The sequence below is a fragment of the Desmodus rotundus genome, chromosome 4 (genome assembly GCF_022682495.2).
Source record: "Desmodus rotundus isolate HL8 chromosome 4, HLdesRot8A.1, whole genome shotgun sequence".
NCBI lineage: Eukaryota > Metazoa > Chordata > Mammalia > Chiroptera > Phyllostomidae > Desmodus > Desmodus rotundus.
This window is the reverse complement of record NC_071390.1, coordinates 134188364-134209607: the sequence shown is the minus strand read 5'-3', so window position 1 is coordinate 134209607 and position 21244 is coordinate 134188364. Positions and strand designations below refer to the sequence as shown.

Below are 21244 nucleotides of genomic sequence, written 5' to 3'. Positions count from 1 at the left end.
ACCAGGTTCTTTAGATAGAGTATCTCACCTGGTTTGCCGACAACATTAAGTGTGGTGGGTCATACAATCTTAATTTTACAGAAAAGGAGACTGAGGTCCACAAGATTTAAGTCTAACAGCTCAGCCAACCATCATCACCATCCTTAATGTGGCAAACATTGAGTTTTTACTATTTTCAAATGCTTTTAATGTTTCAAAATGAAAATGAACTCACAACAATCCAGAACCGATGGGAAACAGCAAAGGCAGTCCTGAGAGGGAAGTTCATAGCAATACAGGCCTAACTAAAAAGAATAGAAACATTTCAAGTAAACAACCTAACCGTACACCTACAAGAACTCGAGGAACAACAACAAAAACAACCCAGAGCAAGTACAAGAAAGGAAATAACCAAGATCAGAGCAGAGTTAAATGACATAGAGACTAAAAGCACAATTGTAAGGATCAGTGAATCCAGGAGCTGGTTCTTTGAAAAGATAGACAAAATCAACAAGCCCTTAAGCAGGCTCATCAAGAAAAAAAGAGAGAGGACCCAAATAAAGACAATCAGAAATGAAAGAGGAGAGACTACAACTGATACCACCAGAATACAAAGGATTGTAAGAAATTACTATGAAGAACTATATGCCAAGGAATGTGAAAACCTAGATGAAATGGACAAATTTCTAGAAAAATACAACCTTCCAAAACTCAATGAGGAAGAAGCACAAAGCCTAAACAGACCAGTAACGCCTGATGAAACTGAAACAGTAACAAAAAGCTTCCGACACACAAAAGCCCGGGACCAGACGGTTTCACAGGATTATTCTACACAGCATTTAAGGGGGAGCTAACCCCCATCCTCCACAGGTTATTTCAAAAAATTCAAGAAGATGGAAGACTCCCAAACTCGTTTCATGAAGCCAACATCATCCTAATCCCAAAACCAGATAAAGACATAACAAAGAAAGAAAACTTCAGGCCAGTATTGCTGATGAACATAGATGCTAAAATCCTCAACAAAATATTGACAAACCACATCCAGCAATACATTAAAAAGATCATACACCATGATCAAGTGGGATTCATCCAAGGGATGCAAGGATGGTACAATATTCACAAATCAATAAAGATTATACACCACATAAACAAAAGCAAAGATAAAAAACACATGATCATCTCAATAGATGTGGAAAAAGCATTTGATAAGGTGCAGCACCCATTTCTGATAAAAACACTCAGCAAAGTGGGAATAGAGGGAACATTCCTGAACATAATAAAGGCCATATATGAGAGACCTACAGACAACATCATACTCAATGGACAAAAAACTTAGAGCTTTCCCACTAAGATCAGGAACAAGACAAGGATGCCCTCTCTCACCACTCCTATTCAACATAGTATTGGAAGTCCTAGCTACAGCAATCGGACAAGAAAAAGAAATAAAAAGCATCCAAGTTGGAAAGGAGGAAATGAAACTGTCATTGTTTGCGGATGACATGATAGTGTACATGGAAAATCTTATAGACTCCACCAAAAAACTACTTGACCTAATAAATGAATTTGGCAAAACAGTTGGATACAAAGTCAATACTCAGAAATGAAAGGCATTCTTGTACACCAACAATGAATCATCAGAAACAGAAATCAGGAAAAAAATCCCATTTGATATAGCAACAAGAAAAATCAAGTACCTAGGAATAAACCTAACCAAGGAGGTAAAAGACCTGTACTCAGAAAACTACACAACGCTGAAGAAAGAAATTAAGGAAGACACAAACAAATGGAAGCATGTACCATGCTCATGGATTGGAAGAATTAACATCATCAAAATGGTCATACTACCCAAAGCAATCTATACATTCAATGCAATCCCTATTAGAGTACCAATGACATATTTCACAGATATAGAACAAACATTTCAGAAATTCATATGGAACCATAAACGACCCCGAATAGCTGCAGCAATTTTGAGAAAGAAGAACAAAGCAGGAGGGATCACAATACCTGATATCAAACTGTACTACAAGGCCACTGTAATCAAAACAGCCTGGTACTGGCATAAAAACAGGCACATAGACCAATGGAACAGAACAGAGAGCCCAGAAATAAACCCAAGTCTCCATGGTCAATTAATATTTGACAAAGGAGGTAGGAGCATAAAATGGAGCAAAAATAGCCTCTTCAACAGATAGTGTTGGGAGATCTGGACAGCTACGTGCAAAAAAATGAAACTCCATCACCAACTTATACCATACACAAAAATAAATTCAAGGTGGATAAAAGACTTAAATACAAGTCATAACACCATAAAAGTCCTAGAGGAAAACATTGGCAGGAAAATCTCAGACATTCCACGCAGCATCATCCTCACAGACATGTCCCCTAAAGCAAGGGACATAAAGGAAAGAATAAACAAATGGGACCTCATCAAAATAAAAAACTTCTGCATGGCTAAAGAAAATAGCATTAAAATAAAAAAAAACCAACAGTATGGGAAAACATATTTGCCAATGATACCTCAGACAAGGGCCTGATCTCCAAAACATATAAAGAACTCACACAACTCCACTCTAGGAAGACAAATAACCCAATTAAAAAATGGGCAAAGGACTTGAACAGACACTTCTCCAAGGAAGACATACAGAGGGCCCAGAGACATGAAAAGATGTTCAGCATCACTAGCCATCAGAGAGATACAAATTAAAACCACAATGAGGTACCATCTCACACCGGTCAGAGTGGCCAACATAAACAAATCCACAAACAAATGTTGGAGAGGATGCAGAGAAAAGGGAACCCTAGTGCACTGTTGGTTGGAATGCAGACTGCTGTGGCCACTGTGGAAAACAGAATGGGATTTCCTCAGAAAACTAAAAATGGAACTGCCTTTTGACCCAGAAATTCTGCTGCTGGGATTGTACCCTAAGAACCCTGAAACACCAATCCAAAAGAACCTATGCACCCCAATGTTCATAGCAGCACAATTTACAATAGCCAAGTGTTGGAAGCAACCGAAGTGCCCATCAGCAAATGAGTGGAACAAAAAACTATGGTACATTTACACGATGGAATTCTATACAGCAGAGAGAAGGAAGGAGCTTATATCCTTTTCGACCGCATGGATGGAACTGGAGAGCATTATGCTAGGTGAAATAAGCCAGACGGTGAGGGACAAATACCATATGATCTCACCTTTAACTGGAACATAATCAACAGAAGAAAAAAGCAAACAAAATATAACCAGAGACATTGAAGTTAAGAACAATCTAACAACAGCCAGAGGGGAGTGGGGAGGGGATAGTGGGGAGAGAGGTTTTCAGGAACTACTATGAAGGACACATGGACAAAACCAAGGGGAAGGGTGGAGGCGTGGGATGGAGGTGTGTTTGGCTGGGGTGGGGTGGAGGGGTGGGGAGAAAATGCAGACAACTGTAATTGAACAACAATTAATAAATGCTTTTAATGTTTCAAGAAAAAGACATTGTCTTTATTTGGCTTATTGTGGTAGATAGAATGGACCCCCCCACACACAAAAAAAGTGTCCAAACACCGATCCCTGGAACATGGTAATGTTATGTTACATGGCAAAAGGGACTTTGCGGATATAATTAAGGTTCTTCACCTTAAAATAGGAAGATTATCCTGGATTATCTAGATGAGCCAAATATAATTATATGCCAAGAATTTTCTGTGGCCAGAGTCAGAGACATGCAGCAGAAGTGGAAGTCAGAGAGATTCCAAGTGGAAGAAGAATTCCACATGCCATTGCTGGTTCTGAAATGTAGGAGGCTTTGTGCAAGAACGGATGGAGAGAGGCCTCTGGGACGGCAGCCAGCATAGATGTGGGGCCTTATCCTACAACCACAAGGAACTGAATTCTGCCAACAACCTGATTAAGCTTGAAAGCAGAATTTTCCCCAGAGCCTCTGGAAAGGAACACGGCCCTGCTGACACCTTGAGTTCAGTCTTGAGACACCCAGTGCAGAGAAATCTGGTTGAGCCACACCGTACCTAAATTCTCTGACACAGACACAGTAAGTGGGTGTTGTTTTCAGCCATTAAGTGTGTGGTTATTCATGTCAGCAGCAATAGAACACTAAGGTGCTTCTCATCTCTAAATCTTTGAAGGTAAATGTTCTTATTTGAACTCTATGGATTGGTGGAAATTCACATCAGAGCTAGGATTTGAATCTAGCTCTGTCTGACTTGAAATACTTTTTCCCTATGATGTCATTCTTCCTTCCATGAGACGTTGAAATGTATTGTAAAATGTACATATGTACATTGTACTATGTGCATCGAAGGCGTGTTTATTAGTATTAGGAGTGATACTGATTCCATAAATGTAAATAGATTTTAAGAGTAAATAACCAAAGAAGATATTGAAATACAGAAGACACAATGGTTTTGTTTGAGTATTACTGTCAAGTCTAAAGGAAAAATGAGACATATTATGTTGTTAATTATGCCTTTTAAAAAAACTAAAGAAGACCATTTTTTGCTTGTATAAATGATTAAGAGTTCCATTTTAGATCTGTGACTCTGAGACAAGGGCACATTGAAGCAGTAGGGGTAGAGAGTTTAATCCATCTTTAATATTTTCTAAAAGGCTGAATTGCTCTTTTGGTCTGGCAAGTGAATGAATTACCTTTCCCTGCCCAATAATTTTTTGATTATACACATATATGAGGGAAGCAGAGGAATGAGTGATAGTTTGAGAGTTTATGAGGATAAACCTACGTTGAAGAACAGAATTTACATGTAAAAGATTCTGATGTCAGTCTTTTATAATGATAAAGCTTTGGAAAAAGTTCAAATGAAGGAGCTACTTAATATGTATGTACAATTTTCCCAGCCTTTGCTCTTCAAGGAATTAAAACGGAGGCTGATATTCCTAGTGTCTTTTGGGGATAATGTTTTCAGTTTAGTAAACAATTATTTGTTCTTTTTCTATACCTATACCTATCTTCAGACTGTCGCAGATTACTAAACAGTTTATATTCAGATTATTTATGTGAAAGCCCACCTGTATAAAAGTGATTATTGCTCTGCTCTCATTTTTCTTCATGTCTTCAGTCTCCATGCCTGAAATTCAGTAGTCCAGGCAATTTTTTCCTGTAAAAGATAAACAGAAATGCAGACAATAATGCAAAAATCTCCTTACTTTTCTACAGTTGACAGCTGCAGCCTTTTTTATAAAAGAGATTATAGTTACAATAGCAAGAATTAAATAGGTATGGAATGCTCATTTCATAGACACGAAGAGTTCTGTTGCATTTATGTCTTCATTGGTATATCTCCACCTGATCTAATCTGTTCTTCTCCTCTCATCCCAATAGGAATACTATGACAAAGGAGATTACATTATACGAGAGGGTGAGGAAGGAAGTACCTTTTTCATTTTAGCCAAAGGAACGGTAAATATTAATTATAGCTTGCTTAAAGTAAATCAAAAAGTCTTTTTAAATCAGTTTGCTACAAACACAGCAGTGCTCTGCATTGAAATATAAGAAGTCCCCTGCATTGAACGGGCAAATGAGTTTCTGCTCAGAAGAATCTTCCCCTGGGGTTCATTCTGAGCACTGGGTCTGGGGGCATGGCTGAGACAGTAGCTTCCTAGTGACCTTAGCAGGCAGGTCACTTGATTTTCTGTGGACCTCATTTTATCATGCATTAAATGACTAGGTTATTCCTAAGGTTCCTTCTAGCTATGAGTGTGTGATTTTCAATCAGCCCGGGAGTACAAAATCGGGGCTGGAACATTTTCCCATCCAACAGATAGGACAGCAGCAGGTGGGGAAAGGTGAACTGGCACTAGAGGACAGCGATGGTCAGGCATCAAGCTATAGACCGTCTGGCTCAGGACTTCAGTTCACACGCAATAGCTTAAGTTCATCTAGATGCTGATGAAAATTTTATACAATATAGAATTGCACTTTTTTCTCACCCGGATATTGAGTGGATAACACGTTGCCAGTTGTTCCTGAGGTGACTCTTTACAATGGTCCTCAGAGATAAAAAGCATTTGTCAAATACTGCAGGAAAGAGTGATCTTGTGCACCTATGTCTATGAACTGTTGGATTTTTAAAAACGCTCTCTTTCATGGAAAATTTCATCATCAGTGAGTCAGGCACTGCTCTTTAAAAATTGGTGTGTGATTGAACTTTGAAGTGGGCTTCCAGTGAAGGAAAAAAATTAACAAAATAGTTTCCAACCTCAGAAACTCTTCAACCCTCAGAACCGCTTTTATCATTTCAGTCCAGCCTGGGCGCTGTGCTTTGAAAGAATTCTGGCTAAAAAGTTATTTTTTAAAAAATGTTTTTTAAATCCATTGTGACTTAGATAAGTGCTAATCAGAATTGCAACATGAGGCAACCCTTATAGTCATCTTGAATTGGAATCATTCTAACCCCAAACAAGGAAGAGTGGAGTTTTTGTTAGGCTCTGCCATGGGGCTCGGGACCCTGCCTGCGCTGCGGATCACAAGGACCCGTGCAAGTGTGTGGGCCCTGCTCCACATGCACATTTTTCGTTCAGTTTTAGAGGATTCACAGGATTCAGTGAGTCAGTTATAAACACCAGATACAGAACTCCTGATACTCAGGCGTATTCTTGATTAATTTGTCAACTCTATTTGTCATTTTGAGCCAAAGTTCCCACAGGACCATTATTATTTGCTTTGACTATCACTAGGAAAGAGAGGACTCACCTAGAAATGTATCACTTTGGGAGGTGGGGTTTGAATGGAGACTCCTCCTCTCACGGAGGAGGGTGGAGGCATGTGACTGTGTTACACTGCGGGATTTCTCAGTGTGTCCAGAGTGTCCCAACCACTGCAAAATCATTCCTTGCTCAGTCAAATTTGCATAGAGCTGTGGGGCGTGGTTACATCAATATGTGCTCAGATTGTCTTTCTTTTCTTCTGTCTCTTTTTAACTGTTTGACATAATTTAGGTAAAAGTTACCCAGAGTACAGAGGGCCACGATCAGCCACAACTGATAAAAACTCTACAGAAAGGAGAATACTTTGGAGAAAAAGCTCTTATCAGGTGAATCCATGGATTTATATATGCCACACTAAAGCAGTTATTTATTTTGCATGTTCGACGACTCCTTTAGAGTTGTCAAATTGAACTTCCAAATTAACGACAGCCAAAGTCCAGGAATTAAAGAAAAGTTATAAAATAGTTTTGTGCAGGGAATAAGTTAGAAAGTCATAAGTTTATTAGTGAAAACAAGGTGTTTTAGTTTTAAAAAATCAGAGAATGGGCTTTCAAAAATCAAAATTATAAAAATCAGAGAATGGGCTCTAAAAAATCAAAAATTACGTCCCTGGTCTGGGTAGAGCTGCATCTGGCGTGGTGGTGCTTGTCTCACATCAGCCAGGGACAGAGTAACTCCTCGTTTATCCCAGGTTGGCTTCTGGTCTGTGCCCGTGCCTGGTTCATGCCTTGAACACATAGATGAAAAAAAAAAAAGATGAAAAAAAATTTAAAAAAATAAAAAATAAAAATTATTTCCTCTTAACAATGGGTTTTCAATATTTCCACGGTTTGAAATGTTGCAATTTTCCCTCTTTAAAAAAAATGTCAGATAATGACTTTACACATGTTGTGTGCTTTTTTAATCACTGTGACAAAATTATTGTGTTTTTAAGAATTTCCATCAGCTCATTTTGCAAGTTTTAGAAAAAACTTAGAATAGTATATTTCAAATTTCTACCTGAACCTTAGGCCTTTTGAGATACGAATTTATTTGGTTGATCCAACTTACAAAAGAAATATTTAAAAAGGTTAACCAAGTGGCTCAGGAGCCACTTGTACTTCTTGGAGCTCAGAAACCGACCTCAAGTCTGGAGAATTACATTTTCATAAATGTAAATAGCTTTATAAAAAATCCAGTCAAAGTTTTTAGAAACACCATTTTTTTGGAGTTTTATACTTGTTCTTAAGCAAACACTTGAAATTAGCTAAGAAATACTTTAAATTTTATGTTATTACTAAATGCTTTCATTTCAGAAAATAAATAAAATAAAATCACATGCTCATAAAAAGGAGCAGCATTTCTCTTCTCTTTTTTGTTTGTGACGGAATAGGATACATTCATGTAATATAATTATATAATGTCATTATTCAAGACTTCAATGTGTTTGTTCTTAAGATTTTCTGATTATCCTTCTCATAACTTCAAGCAAAATAACTAAAGTTTGAAAGTGCAGACAACTTCATAAATGTACTATGCAGTCAAAATAGCTTTTGAAGGGAAATATACTGCCTTATTTTGCTGGATCTGAAATAATTTATGCTGTATGTTGCAGCTAGCCAATTACAGTGGTTTTTTTTTCATGAGAAACATGGCAATTTATATTTAATATAAACACCCGACTCCCCAAAGCATTTGAAAGCATAAAGCTAAAATCAATGAGGAGAATCGGATACAAATATGTCTTACATTTTTGTGCATTTTTATGCTATCGCTTCTCAGGGCCACGGACTGTGACACAATATTCCTTACATCCTGTATATTTTCTTGACTCGACTTTCAATAGTGCAAGGAGTTCTTTCAGAATTTTATGTGCAAAAATAAATCCACGGCACATGGTTATTGTGAAAGAAACGTGTGGTTGACACACATCTAACACTTACAAAGTGTTTGCATAGAGTATTTCTGGTCAAGGATGACACTGACAAGGGAAAAGGATGCCATACCTCTTTTTTTCTGAACTCACAAATCAAATAGTTGGCCCACGTCCCAGATCACATCTGTATCTATGTATCTATAGATATGCATACACATACAAGTTGAGTACAAAGCACCCAGCTCCCAATTCAAAATCTGATCAAACTTTTTAGTGTTTTCACTAATGTCTTCTAGCAAGGACCCTGTAAACTTGGGAGGGACTGTGGGTCATGTCGGAAAATCTGTTGATGCCAGCTATGGGGATGGGGGACTTCTTTGGAGCGTAGAGATGGGCTGCTGAGGTTTCTCTGCTCCATCATTAGAGGAAGATGAAAGAACTATACTCTGTGTGATGCATCTTTTGATGCAGTTGCTTAGAGCAGTCTCAATATGCTTGCTACTCCAGGTTACCTTGAATGAATCTCAGAGCACTGGCTACCATATGGGTGTACCTATTTTTCAGTGTCTTTAGTGTATAACTAATAGAGGGAGGAAACATTAAATGAAAGTCTCTAAATACTTTACCCAATACTTGACCTATTGGTATTCATTAGGTTCCTAGATTTGCCATCATTAGATCACAAGCCATAATTCACTGTGTGTCAGATATCAATTGTGAGATGCACTATTATGTTATATACCCCCAAGAAAGAAAGACATGGCTGTTAATTACACTATGACTCACCACCAATTGTAAGACATATTCCGATTCTAGAGATTTTAGTGGAAGATTTACATATTACATTCTATGAAATGAACACATTTTAGTGTTTTTTAACTCATTGGGCGATATAGGGCATTAAAAACACTTTCTTTGGGTTTTATTCTTGATTGCTTTATTGTATGTTAATTACTTAAATGCTCTTCCAGTACATTTCACCCATCAGTTAATTTCGTCTTTGCCTGCCTATTCATTGGCAGTTCCCGTCTGATCAGAGCAGAGCTGTTTTATTTTGGCAGGCACGAGAACACAAAGAGATTCCATACATAGTCGCAGTCGCTGATTCTTCTGTGTTCCCAGTACAGTTATCTTTCCCCCCCTGAATTTCTTGTACACATAATTTTTATTTGGAATATATTTCAAATCTTTTTGGGGGGGTGGGGAAAGGAGGGAGTATAGCTTATGATGGTAAAAGAAAAACATACTATTTGGAAAGTTTAAATGATGATGTTTTACAAAGTAGCAAGTTCCCCAATAAAAATAGGTGTTTAATTTCTAACTGTAGAAAATTGACTTCCCTCTTTTTGTCTACAGTGAAGATGTCAGATCAGCTAACATTATTGCTGAAGAAAATGATGTTGCATGCCTCGTTATAGATCGAGAGTGAGTATACTGATATTGTTGGAGAAGGCAGGCTCCTGTCACCTTTGAAGATGCGGCCTTCTGTTATTCCAAGGGCCCATCTGTCTTCTCATTCATCACCACTTGGAAATATTGGCCAATCTTCAGTGCAACTACATTCTATTAAAATTCATGGGAAGGAATAGGGCCTTCTGATCTGAATCTGTCTTTGGCAGTGGCAGATGCTGGCAGACTAAATATTTTGTGTGTAAAGTTTGTACATAAACATCAGCAATAGATTTAAATTCTCCATCTTCCAGAGAAATAAACATATTAGTACTCATAGATTTGTCCCATATAATATAGTTAACAATTTCATAATTTATTTCTAAAATTCTCTAAGCAGTCAAAAATTTTAAACAAAACTGATCTCTCTCAGACAAAATATAAAATACTAGTAAGCTATATATATTTCTAGAGGTGTCATAATTTAACACTTGTAGTAATTGCATGTGATGTGTATCAGTATTAATCTCTAAATGTCTTAGGTTATTTTTAAGAATAAGTCTCATTTTGTGTCCTTTACTCACTTCAAATTATATGTGAATTTGATTCCTTGTCTATCTCACTAATCAGTTGAATATTCTCTAGTTATATTAAAGGAAAATCAAACATACCAAAGTTAGGTCATTCGCTAAGAAAAGTCATAGTGTAATCAAAGAAATAGAGCATATTTTTGTGAAATATTAACCAAATATCATAACAAGAAATATTACAAGGGAGTGTGTAATTGATTGCTAATTGAATACATCATGTGTTGAATGCAGAATTATAGAGCTTTAGAGATGGAAAGAACTTTAGAACACTTAAAACATCTTTTTATTATGAAAAATTTCAAAAATTTTAAATAATGATAGTATGAACCTCATAATGCAAGTTCAACGATGATGTATCAATGCCTTATTTATGCCACTTCCCCACCCCTCCCTACTTTCTCCACACTATTTTCAAGCAAATCACACATAAAATGATATCACCTGTAAAGTTGAGTAGCATCTCTAAAAACTAAGTATTATTTATAATGCATGACCACAATAACATTAACATACCTACAAAGTTAACAATAATTCTTTCTTTCTTTATTATTTTATATTACATAACGTTGTGTTAGTTTCAGGTGTACAACATAATGATTCAATGTTTGTCTGTACTGTGAACCGGTCACCACAATAAGTCTGGCTAACCTCCACACACAGAATAATCTCTCCTTTACAGATAAGAAAAAGAACTGCTCCACTAGCGCCGTCTGTGATGGAGCAGGGACTCCTGCCCAGGTCCCCCTGTTTCTTTCAACCTTCTTTACACCATGCCATTTGGCTCCCATACTATGTGTTCAGTAAGAGAAGCAATCTGTAGAGTATTTCATTTCCACTGTCTTAAAAAAAAAGACTCGGTAAGCTTGAACTGCAAGTCAGAAAACTACAGAAATGTTTTTTCTTCTGATAGCTTTTTTGCTTTCATAAACTTGAAGGATTCACTATATAACTTCTAATAACTATTTTACATATTATGGTGACACTAACATACATAAATTGTTGACAACAATTTACAAAGCCTTGAACGACCATAAAAATAGTCTTTTACAAGCTTAAGAAGAATGTCAAGTTGCAATGGCAACTATCAGCACAGAGCTTTTAATTTAATTTAATTGTATTCATTTAGAACATTCAACCAAACAGTTGGGACTTTTGAAGAACTCCAAAAATACCTTGAAGGCTATGTGGCAAACCTGACCCGTGATGATGAAAAAAGACATGCGAAGTAAGTGGAGGAATATTTTCCTAAGCTGGGTATGATTACAGCAGTTGATGAAGAAGGGGACAAGGGGATGCGATTTACCATTATAGTAGCTTTCAGTGTGCCTTTGTAAGAAAGTTGGGGGGAATTCTTTTAAATTATCTCCCACAAAGAGAATGCCACTTACCACTGCTGTGATTGTTTCAGTCTGCAAGTCTTCAGCTCCTGATTTGGGGTGAGAGTAGTGATGGTAAAGAGAAATTTCCTAATAGCAGGCCTCGGAAAGGGATTCTTCACATTGTCTGGTGCCTTCACTCAAAAGGACAGTAATGCAGAAGCAAAGCCCGTAGAAATCAGATAGGAATGCCAAGGCATTAGAGTAGCCTATTCTTTGATTTCAGATTAAAAACCAGTGGTATAGTCAGAATTATTTCAAAATATAAGGGACCTATTATCCATTAGGTCCCTTGGTGTATGTGTGTGTATATGTGTAGGAAAGAGTTGGATAGGGCTCTAAATGTAGCAATACTGATAAGAAATTTTCTGTTTAATAGAAAAATTTACTTTGTAAAATTAAATTTATTTTAAAATCCTTTGCTATAATATTTTGTAGAGTGAACACTTAAGCATATATCCACCAGAGAGTACAATTGAAGGTGAAGAGTCAAAAGTTCTAGAAAACTGACATTTAAGTTAAAGTCAAGCATTTGCTCAGGACCTTATGTGGTTTTTTGTTTTTTTTTGTTTTTGGCTGGGAATGTATTTTCAACTTTTATGCCAAAGGCCTTTTGTCATAACAACAATTTATGAATATTTAATACAGAGCAGTAAACCTTAAATAAGAGACAATGAGTATTTCCAAATAACAATAGTTAGATATAAAGTAGGAAATATATTTTTTTATGTTTCACAAAGTAGTTACTCTGGTTCAGTTATAGAAAGCATCAAGATCTGACAAAAATAGCAAAACACGATGTGACTCTCAGTGTCGCATCTCTGGTTTATGCAACAAAGCAAATGGCTCTCAGGTTTCATTTCCTCTCACTGACTCTTTTCTAACAGCTTTATGGAGATGTATTTTAAGTACCACACAAACCACTCATTTTTACCTCTCATTGATTCAGTTTGATTTTGTCTGTTTCTTATTGTGTGTGTGCATGCCAGATTTTGTTTATATGTTCTATTATTTTATCTTCTGATGTGACTGAATCCGATCCTATAAGAGTTGAAATAGCCTTTGTGACAAGTGCAGGCACTCATAAATAAGACTGTTACTGTTGTAAGCGTGGAAGTTGGGTGTGGCATGACCCCTGCTTGACTAAGGAGGTGTGTGTAAAGTGTCACTTCTCTTGAACAGGAGATCCATGTCTAACCGGAAGCTGTCCAAAGCTCTCTCTCTGGAGATGATTCAGCTGAAGGAGAAGGTGGCCCGATTTTCCTCTTCATCCCCATTCCAGAACCTTGAGATTATCGCAACACTGGGCGTTGGTGGGTTCGGAAGAGTTGAGCTTGTAAGGGGTTTACGTTTCAAGCATCTGAGAGAAGCCTTTGACTTTTTGTTTTGCTTTATATTACAGTATATCTTGGAGAAATGTATGAATTGTTATCACTATCATAAACATTACTTTGAATTGAAAAAGTACACTTTTCAGTTTATTTGTTGTATAGTGGCAAGTCTGTGCTAGTAAGTAACTTAGAGCTGCTATTTCAAGCTTCTTCTATCACATGGTTTTGCAGATTTTTTTCATGATGGCATTTATTGAAGAATGTACCATGCAAGCATTCCCAAAGACTATAAAACCTTAAAAACATATTTCCTGATAGCAAAATGTGTGTGTGTGTACACTCATGACACATTCACTGTCTATATACTGGAGAAGAATGTGTCCTGTGCAGGTGCCATAGAAACAAAATCTTCAATGTTATATGTATTTGCATCTCTTAAACAACTTCACTACCATGTCTGTTTTTGGCTTTTATTATTCTATTTGTGGGTTGCTCAAAGTTCTTTATCAGAAAAAAAGACAAGAAGATGAATGCAAGGGGATGTTGAAGAGCAGCCTTTTGTAGTGTTGGTCAGGACAGCTGGGGCTGTGCGGCCTCACTTGGGCTGCTTCTTCCACACGGTCACCTCCCTGAGCTTTAGGACCAGCTTCCCAGGAGGAGCGGAGTCATGCCATCAGATCAGGTGCTCAGAGGACATTATAGAATGGAGATCTGTGACCTTATTAGATACAGCTGGTTCTGAACCCTTGGCAACTACCTAGACCTTCTCTGCCCAGCAGATTAACAATTCTCTGTACATTAGCCTCTGGAAACTATGCTGAAACTTCCATCTGCTGGATAGCCCTGCGCACAAGCAGATCTGAAATGTTGCCGCGCGACTCTGGATAGTACACTTCACATGAGTCAATACTTCACCTCTGATGGGTGAGGGAGGAATAGATGATTCCTTAATAGGCCAAAGACTGTTTGTAGTGTTTCTGTGGCATATGGAGAGGGGAGGGCAAGGTCCATCTGTAGTGATATGGTTTCCCAAAGGTCTTGGAGAAAGGACTGGATTAATAATGCTAAGATCCGTTTTTTTTCTATACAGATTTATAATTGGAACAATAATTTCACCATTAATTTAACAGTCATATGCAGCACTAATGGCAAATGTGAGAAAAAGATGGGACGCAACCATTTCTGTACAATTTTATTACTTGCCAAATGTAGTCTGCTTGTGGAGTTTCAGGCCTATCCGAATACCTATCACTGTCTTTACAATTTTTTAAAGGGACTACTCTGTCTATCCAGAGCAGTGCTCTCCAATAGAACGCTCTGCACTGATGGAAGTGTTCTCTACCTGTGCTGTCCAATAGGGTAGCCACTAGCTAGAGGTGGTGGTTGAACTTTTGAAATGTGGCCAGTGCAACAGAGGAACTGAATTTTGATTTTAATTAATTGAAAAATAACCTCATGCAACTAGTGGCTATTATATGGGATAGTGCAAATATAGATCTTGATTCGATATGTTTCATTTTGAAAAATCAAAGAAGAATGAACATTTTTTGGCAGTCGGTTCTGGTCAAAGCTTGTCATGTCACCTTCAAAATTGAATAGATTTCTAAGCATTAAACCTTTTAACTGGAGTTTTTCTCTTCCTGTTTCAATACAAATATTTTAGAACCATGTTCCAGATATGTGAAATCTTTTAGAAATTACAGTGAAGGGGAAGTGTGTACCCTTGAATAAAACGCAGTTCCCAGAGGGATAAGTGGTTAAAACTTACATACTATTTTAATGTGAAAGAATTTTAACCCTCATTAGTTAACATGTTTTGTACAGATGTTGTCAGTCTTTCCTAGTAAATGAATTTTGAGGGATCTTTCTCTTCTTACACAGGTTAAAGTAAAAAATGAGAATGTGGCTTTTGCCATGAAGTGTATAAGGAAGAAGCACATCGTTGATACTAAGCAACAGGAGCATGTCTACTCAGAAAAGAGGATCCTGGAAGAGTTGTGCTCTCCCTTCATTGTGAAGTAAGTCAGCACTTGGCTTCCAGAACTTAGGGTTTCAGTCTCTTTTCAGGAGTGTGTCCAAGCAAGAGGAAGAGAAGGCCACACTCGGAACTCTCCATCCCAGGCACAGCCACAACACATAAAATGTTAGAAGTTAGAGATCTGGAGTCAGGCACCCAGATCTTTTTATTCTGAAGTGAATGTCAGGAAAGTGTGTGCACGTGTGCGTGGGTATGTGTATAAAACTGATTCAGAACTTGGAAAGCAAGAATTCATTGGAAACCCCTTAGGGAGCCTCCTGCTGTTGAGTTTCTGTGAGAAGGGGCATTTGGGCACATGTAGGCTGCCAAGGAGCAACAGACCGTGGTTCTTCCGATGCCTAGAGGCTGAAAGTTCCACCTCCTGATAGTTCCTGTTCTGTCTGCAGCTATCACCAGAGCTGGGGAGAGAATTTATTATTCTAGGCCATGGCTGACTTTACTTGTGAATTCATGGGTTGGTGATGTAAGCCAATTTGTATTTTCTTATATGACTTTAGTGTAGCTTTAGTGACTTCTAGATGATATAAAGTGTCCTTCCAAGGAATACAATTTATACTTTTGGATCAAATGCTGTGAAAGAATCTTTTTGCCAACCCGTATTCCTGATTTTTTTTCAATATTAAAAAAGAAGTGTGATCCCAGGCAATGCTGGTAATAGAGTTACCAGTTACCTTTATAGTAACTATGTCCTGAAAGGATATCCCCCTCTTTTTTAAACCAATAATTCACTAACTGATGAACAGCTTCAGTGCATAGATTAGGTTTCATTTGTTTCCTTATTTCCAGCTCTTTACAAAGTTCTTGACGTACAGTAGGGTTGTATTGAAATTATGAATAAATATTAATGACATTTATTGAGAAATTAACACATGTCTGACATGTTAACATGCCAGACACATGCCATTAACATGTGGCTGGTTCCAGAGCCAACTCTGAATCACAGTACCAGATCACTTTTGCTGTCTGGATGTGATTGGCTGCTCTGCTGTCTGCTCTAGCCTGGGTGTGGTGCTAGAGAAAAAGGGGAGTCTTTTCATTAAGACTCAGAGACTACTTTCACCTAGTGTGGAAATATGGTACCCTGCCCAGGTCCCACATCAGGATTGAGGCTGTCATTCCCTCTGATTCTGAGTGTGCTGCCAGCTGAGGACTCTGGCTCAGTCCCTCTCTCACCATTGTTCTTAGGCAGAGAGAACCCCTTGCCCAAGTTCATGCTCTCCCTCCAGCTATATCCTACATCCAGTGATGGCAGAGCTCCTTGAAGCTGGGGCTTTTTGTTGAAACTAGATTATAGCCCAACTCTCCCTCTGCCCAAATCTGTTTATTCCTCCCCCATGGGTACTGTTAGCAAGTGTAAACTTCTTACAAACCTCTGTCTCACAGTCTATTTCCTGAAACCAACCAGAGGACATAAGACATGAGTATGAATAACTGGTATGCAAGGCAGATCTTGAAAGAGATATATGCAGAGGTCTCTGTGTTTTTGGAGGAAGGAGTTGCCATGTTTGGTAGGTGGGAAAAGGAGCTGGTTTATCAGGAAGCTGGCCTCTGAACTTGGCCCTGAGGTGTAAAACTGAGATTAAGAAGTTGTTTGTAAGTAGAGGGAGGAAAGTCTAAGTAAAGGGTCCAACATGAGCGAAAGCAAGGTAGGGAAGGTCACAGAGTACTCAGGTAGAAGCCCAGTGTAGCTGTAGGATGTTTGGTAGCAGAAGAGGACCAGCGTTTAAATTGTTATTGATAATACCCTCAAGTAACTTAATGATATTTGAAAACTAGATTTCTAATAATAACTGTATTTTTACCCATCTTCACAGATTGTATCGTACTTTCAAGGACAATAAGTATGTATACATGCTTCTGGAAGCCTGCTTAGGTGGGGAGCTGTGGAGTATATTAAGAGACAGGTAATGAAAGAAGATTATAATCAATAACTTTCGTTTACTCACAAATGGTCTAGAGCTATGTTCATCTTCATTTAAAGAGACATGAAGGAAGTAGTTGAGATATGATTCTAAGAAAATATTGTCACTTGATAAAATAAAGTAGTAATAGTGGTATTTTCTTAGCCAACGTTATAATCATGCCATAGGCACCCTGTAAAGCCATTGTTGTTATTCCCATATTAGGGATTAAAGAATCCCAGACTTAGGGACAGTGTGACCTATTCAGGATAACATGGTTAGTATGACATGGTAGATGTAAATCCAGATGCTTCTGATTGTGACTCTCTAGAAGGGAGATGAAGAAAGGTGAGGAGTGATGAAGCCTTTTCTGAAACCAGAGTAAGATGCCTACAAAGATTCAATTTTATAAAAGGGGTAGTTTCCACACAAGCAAACACACCAATTTTTGCTGAGCACCACCTATGTACAGGGCTCCATAGTAGACAGTTTGGGGTTTTCTAGACAATGCAGACTTTTCTAACCAAAGTAGTAAAAAGTATAATCTTTTCCCCCAATGAGTTTTGAGTTTATTTGGGGAGATAGTGTATGGAATTTAAAAACATGTCATTATTTAATGTGAAAACTATATATGACAAAGAAATTGGCAGTTTGTAATTCAATGCCAGTTGAGTGTGGTAGATAATAAGGTTGGAAGAGAGAAAGGACTTGACCTAAACTCTAAGGATGACCACATGTGGAAAGGCAGAGAGGAAGGGAAACCGACATAAGATACAACAGAATGTTGGGATAGGATCAGGTCTCTGTGGATGATGAAAAGCAGTATTTGAGGAGAAGGCAAGGGCAGCAGAAGAGGAGATAGAAAGGGAGGTTTGCAGTAGGTTATGGGGGTTAATGCCAGGCATTTAGACATTATTACCTGGACCAGTAGTTCTTAACCCTGGCTACACATTACAGTCACATGGGGATCTTTTACAAAGCAAAAATGCTGAGCTCTAACACTAAAGATTAGGATTCAGTTCATCTGGAATAGTGCCCAGTGAATAATTTTTAATGCTTTTCAGGCAATTCTAATGTACATTCATGGTTGAGCATCACACACCTAGGCAATAAGAGACCATCGAGCATCTGAGTAGAAGATGAATGTGTTGTGATAGGAACATGTTGTTGGATGGATCCAAACGGGGAGAACTGGAAGGAGGAGAAGACTTCCATGACACTGCAAAAGCATTTGCATCTTCCATCCTTGTTTCAACAGGCAAATCTATTTTAAAAATCTAAATCTATTTAGGGGGATTTCTACTTCTTTTAGGCACTGTGCCTAATCCTCAAAACAACGATATTAAGTAAATAGTAAGCCCATTTCACACATAGGGATCTGAGGCTCAGAACAGCTGAAGAACTTGCACAAGCACACAGCCAGTGGACAGACACAGCAGGAGTCAAAGCCAGTCTCTCACCCCAAAGGCACATCCTCCTATTACACCATGCAGCCAGCCAATCACCACCACACCCTAGCGATTCAGTACCTAAGCACACATAGTGCCAACAGAGGGCAACTCTAATATCATCAAGGTGCACCAGATAGGAAGGAGTTATGGTTACATGCTTTACAAACAGGAAATGAAAATGATCACTTGAGTCATTTTTCAGCCAAGCAATCAATTACAGATGGCTGGTTCAAGCTTGCTAATGAAATAGTTGCATTTTCTCCAGCATTGCATATCTCCATAAATGTCTAAAAACCTTTTCTTATTTTTCTATTTTATTTGTTCATACGCAATTTGCAGAAATATGTGGACATTTGTATGTGGACGTCTGTATGTGGACATTTTACTTTTCGTGAAGTAATTCTGGTTTGCATCTAGTATCCCCCTAAATTTCTTTCTGATCTGACTCATTGGCAGTATAAAGCACTTCTTAGTGTTGCTGTGCTACAAAACATTTGTGTTGCATAGGTTTACCAGCGCAGACAACAGAGATGCATTTCTAGAGTATTAAGAGGGAACACGGTTTCGTTGCAGAGGCAGCTTTGATGAACCCACCTCCAAGTTCTGCGTTGCTTGTGTGACTGAAGCATTTGATTACCTGCATCGACTAGGTATTATCTACAGAGACCTGAAGCCAGAAAACTTAATTCTGGATGCTGAGGGCTATCTGAAATTGGTAAGACAAATTCTCTAACTTACGGCATCATGGGAGATATTTCCAAACACAAAGTTGCGTTATAGTCACAATTTTCTTTTAATTTTGGTACACCTGCTATTTCCACTTTGGGGGATAGGGCCTTTGAAACACAGAGAGCAGTGTTGCAAGCACACTTTTTTTTGGTCTAGGAATTTAATATTTCTACCACATTTGTAATTCTTCTTAGGGATTCATATAATAGAATGCCTTTAAAATTGGATTTTGTTAGTATTTTTGTTGAGTAATTTTAACTTGGTTTTAGTAGGTTCCTGCTACGAATAGGGAATGGCTATTAGGGATAAGGAACACAGAGTATATGGCTCCTGCCTGAGAGCTCCACTGTCTCTATATAGAGAAAAGATGCACGTATGAACGTTAGTAGGTTTTTTTGAAATCTTGTAAAGTACGTCCAGAGTTGAGAATCACAGCACTAGGCTACAGGGTCCTTGGAGACAGAGAATTTCTTGCTATCCATCTTTGTTATCCTCGAGTGCCTGACATAAGTCCCCTTTCATGTGACACTGAAGAAACAAATGCTGCGGTCGCATGGACTGCTTTCAGAGAGAAACAGTGTTAGAACCGGGCAGTCTTAGTTTAGGAGAAACCAAGGCACTTCGGACCTCAGGAGGGAACCCTGTCTGGATGAAGGACCTGGCTGAGTTTTCCTGAGTCTGTTTTGTCAGTATCTCAAGGACATTAAACCATCTCTGAGCTCAACATTTACAACGATATTAAAAGTTTCTCACATCAGAACATTTACATATGGACATAATAACAGCTACTACTTAATGAGTAGTTGACTATGTGTGAAGTTACTATGCTAAACATTTTGGAGTTAATATATTTGACAATTGATGAGATAGGTTTTCTCATTCATAGGTTACAGTATATCATTTAGTGTTAATAATTAAATTTATTATGTGTAATTGCTAAACAATTTCTCTCCCTAGCAAAGGAGTAAAATAAAAGTCCTTTCATGTAAAATCTGGCTAACTTCCAAGAAACATTTTGATCCATTCAAGCTTTATCTTGTCCATGAAAGACAGCTTTGAGAACTGGTGAGGTTCTCACACAAGGCCTCAATCACTCCTCTTCTTCACAATTCCTTCATTGACTGTGCTCTTTAGGGAAATCCTTTGGCATCTTCCAGAAGTAAAACCTTCATGAGGGATGCAGATATCTGTTTGATTCATTTCTTTCTTTTTTTCAGAGCCATTTTTAAAATATTAAATACCATACTCAGTATTTATATTCACAGAGGTCAATAAATCTCTCTCTTGTTAGTTGTTGCTATTCATCCTACTAACTGATTTGCCAACCAGCGAGATGAAGGTTAATAACTAAAGCCTTTAGAGATTAAAAAGTAAATGTTTCTAGCTATGTATTAAACTAGATATCCTGGAATCCTCTCACTACAAAATGTCTAAATGTACTTGGGGAAACGCGAAAAGCGGTATCACATACAGGGCTCGGTTTATAAAACAGCATTGGGATTCTCCTGAGGCTGGGAACCAAGCTTGAGCAGTAGCATAGGATGGAACTCAAACCCTGAAGCTGCTCTCCTGTGGGTGCCCAGCAACCCTAGCTGGCTAGGAGGCTTGCTTAGGAGCTGCACTCTCTGGGAACAGGAGACCAAGGTTTGGACCAGGGCAGTGTGGGTAGTTGAAACAGAGAACATTGATTGCACAGAGCCAGGAATCACACAGAGTATACTCTTAGGGAAACAGAAATCAAAAAAAAAATATCTAATGCATAAAGACAGAGTAAATGCAAAAAAAAAAAAAAAAACCAAACAAAAAACATGCCTTTCTCATTACTGGGCCTTTGGTAGAGGAATGAAAGAGTCTTTTCTAAGAAATCTTGGCCACAGA

The 21244-nt window shown here is 38.1% G+C and overlaps 1 protein-coding gene and 1 non-coding gene across 6 annotated transcripts in view; both read left to right on the top strand.

Moving 5' to 3' along the window:
• The window catches only part of PRKG2 (protein kinase cGMP-dependent 2), a 92627-nt gene that overhangs the window by 41321 nt on the left and 30062 nt on the right, over nucleotides 1-21244 (top strand). For 3 of the 5 annotated variants that reach the window (XM_045184842.3, XM_045184838.3, XM_024577074.4), the window contains 8 exons: nucleotides 5322-5399; nucleotides 6938-7032; nucleotides 9918-9986; nucleotides 11667-11765; nucleotides 13099-13252; nucleotides 15129-15265; nucleotides 17100-17189; nucleotides 19211-19352. In XM_045184842.3, the coding sequence (XP_045040777.1) occupies nucleotides 5322-5399; nucleotides 6938-7032; nucleotides 9918-9986; nucleotides 11667-11765; nucleotides 13099-13252; nucleotides 15129-15265; nucleotides 17100-17189; nucleotides 19211-19352 (864 nt within the window). Of the gene's footprint in view, nucleotides 1-5321; nucleotides 5400-6937; nucleotides 7033-9917; nucleotides 9987-11666; nucleotides 11766-13098; nucleotides 13253-15128; nucleotides 15266-17099; nucleotides 17190-19210; nucleotides 19353-21244 lie in introns of those variants that run through there. The other 2 variants (XM_024577083.4, XM_045184860.2) reach the window with 2 other exon arrangements.
• Nucleotides 7311-7446, top strand: LOC112296415 (small nucleolar RNA SNORA48). Its single transcript, XR_002973885.1, has one exon. It is a non-coding gene; the product is annotated as a small nucleolar RNA SNORA48 (small nucleolar RNA).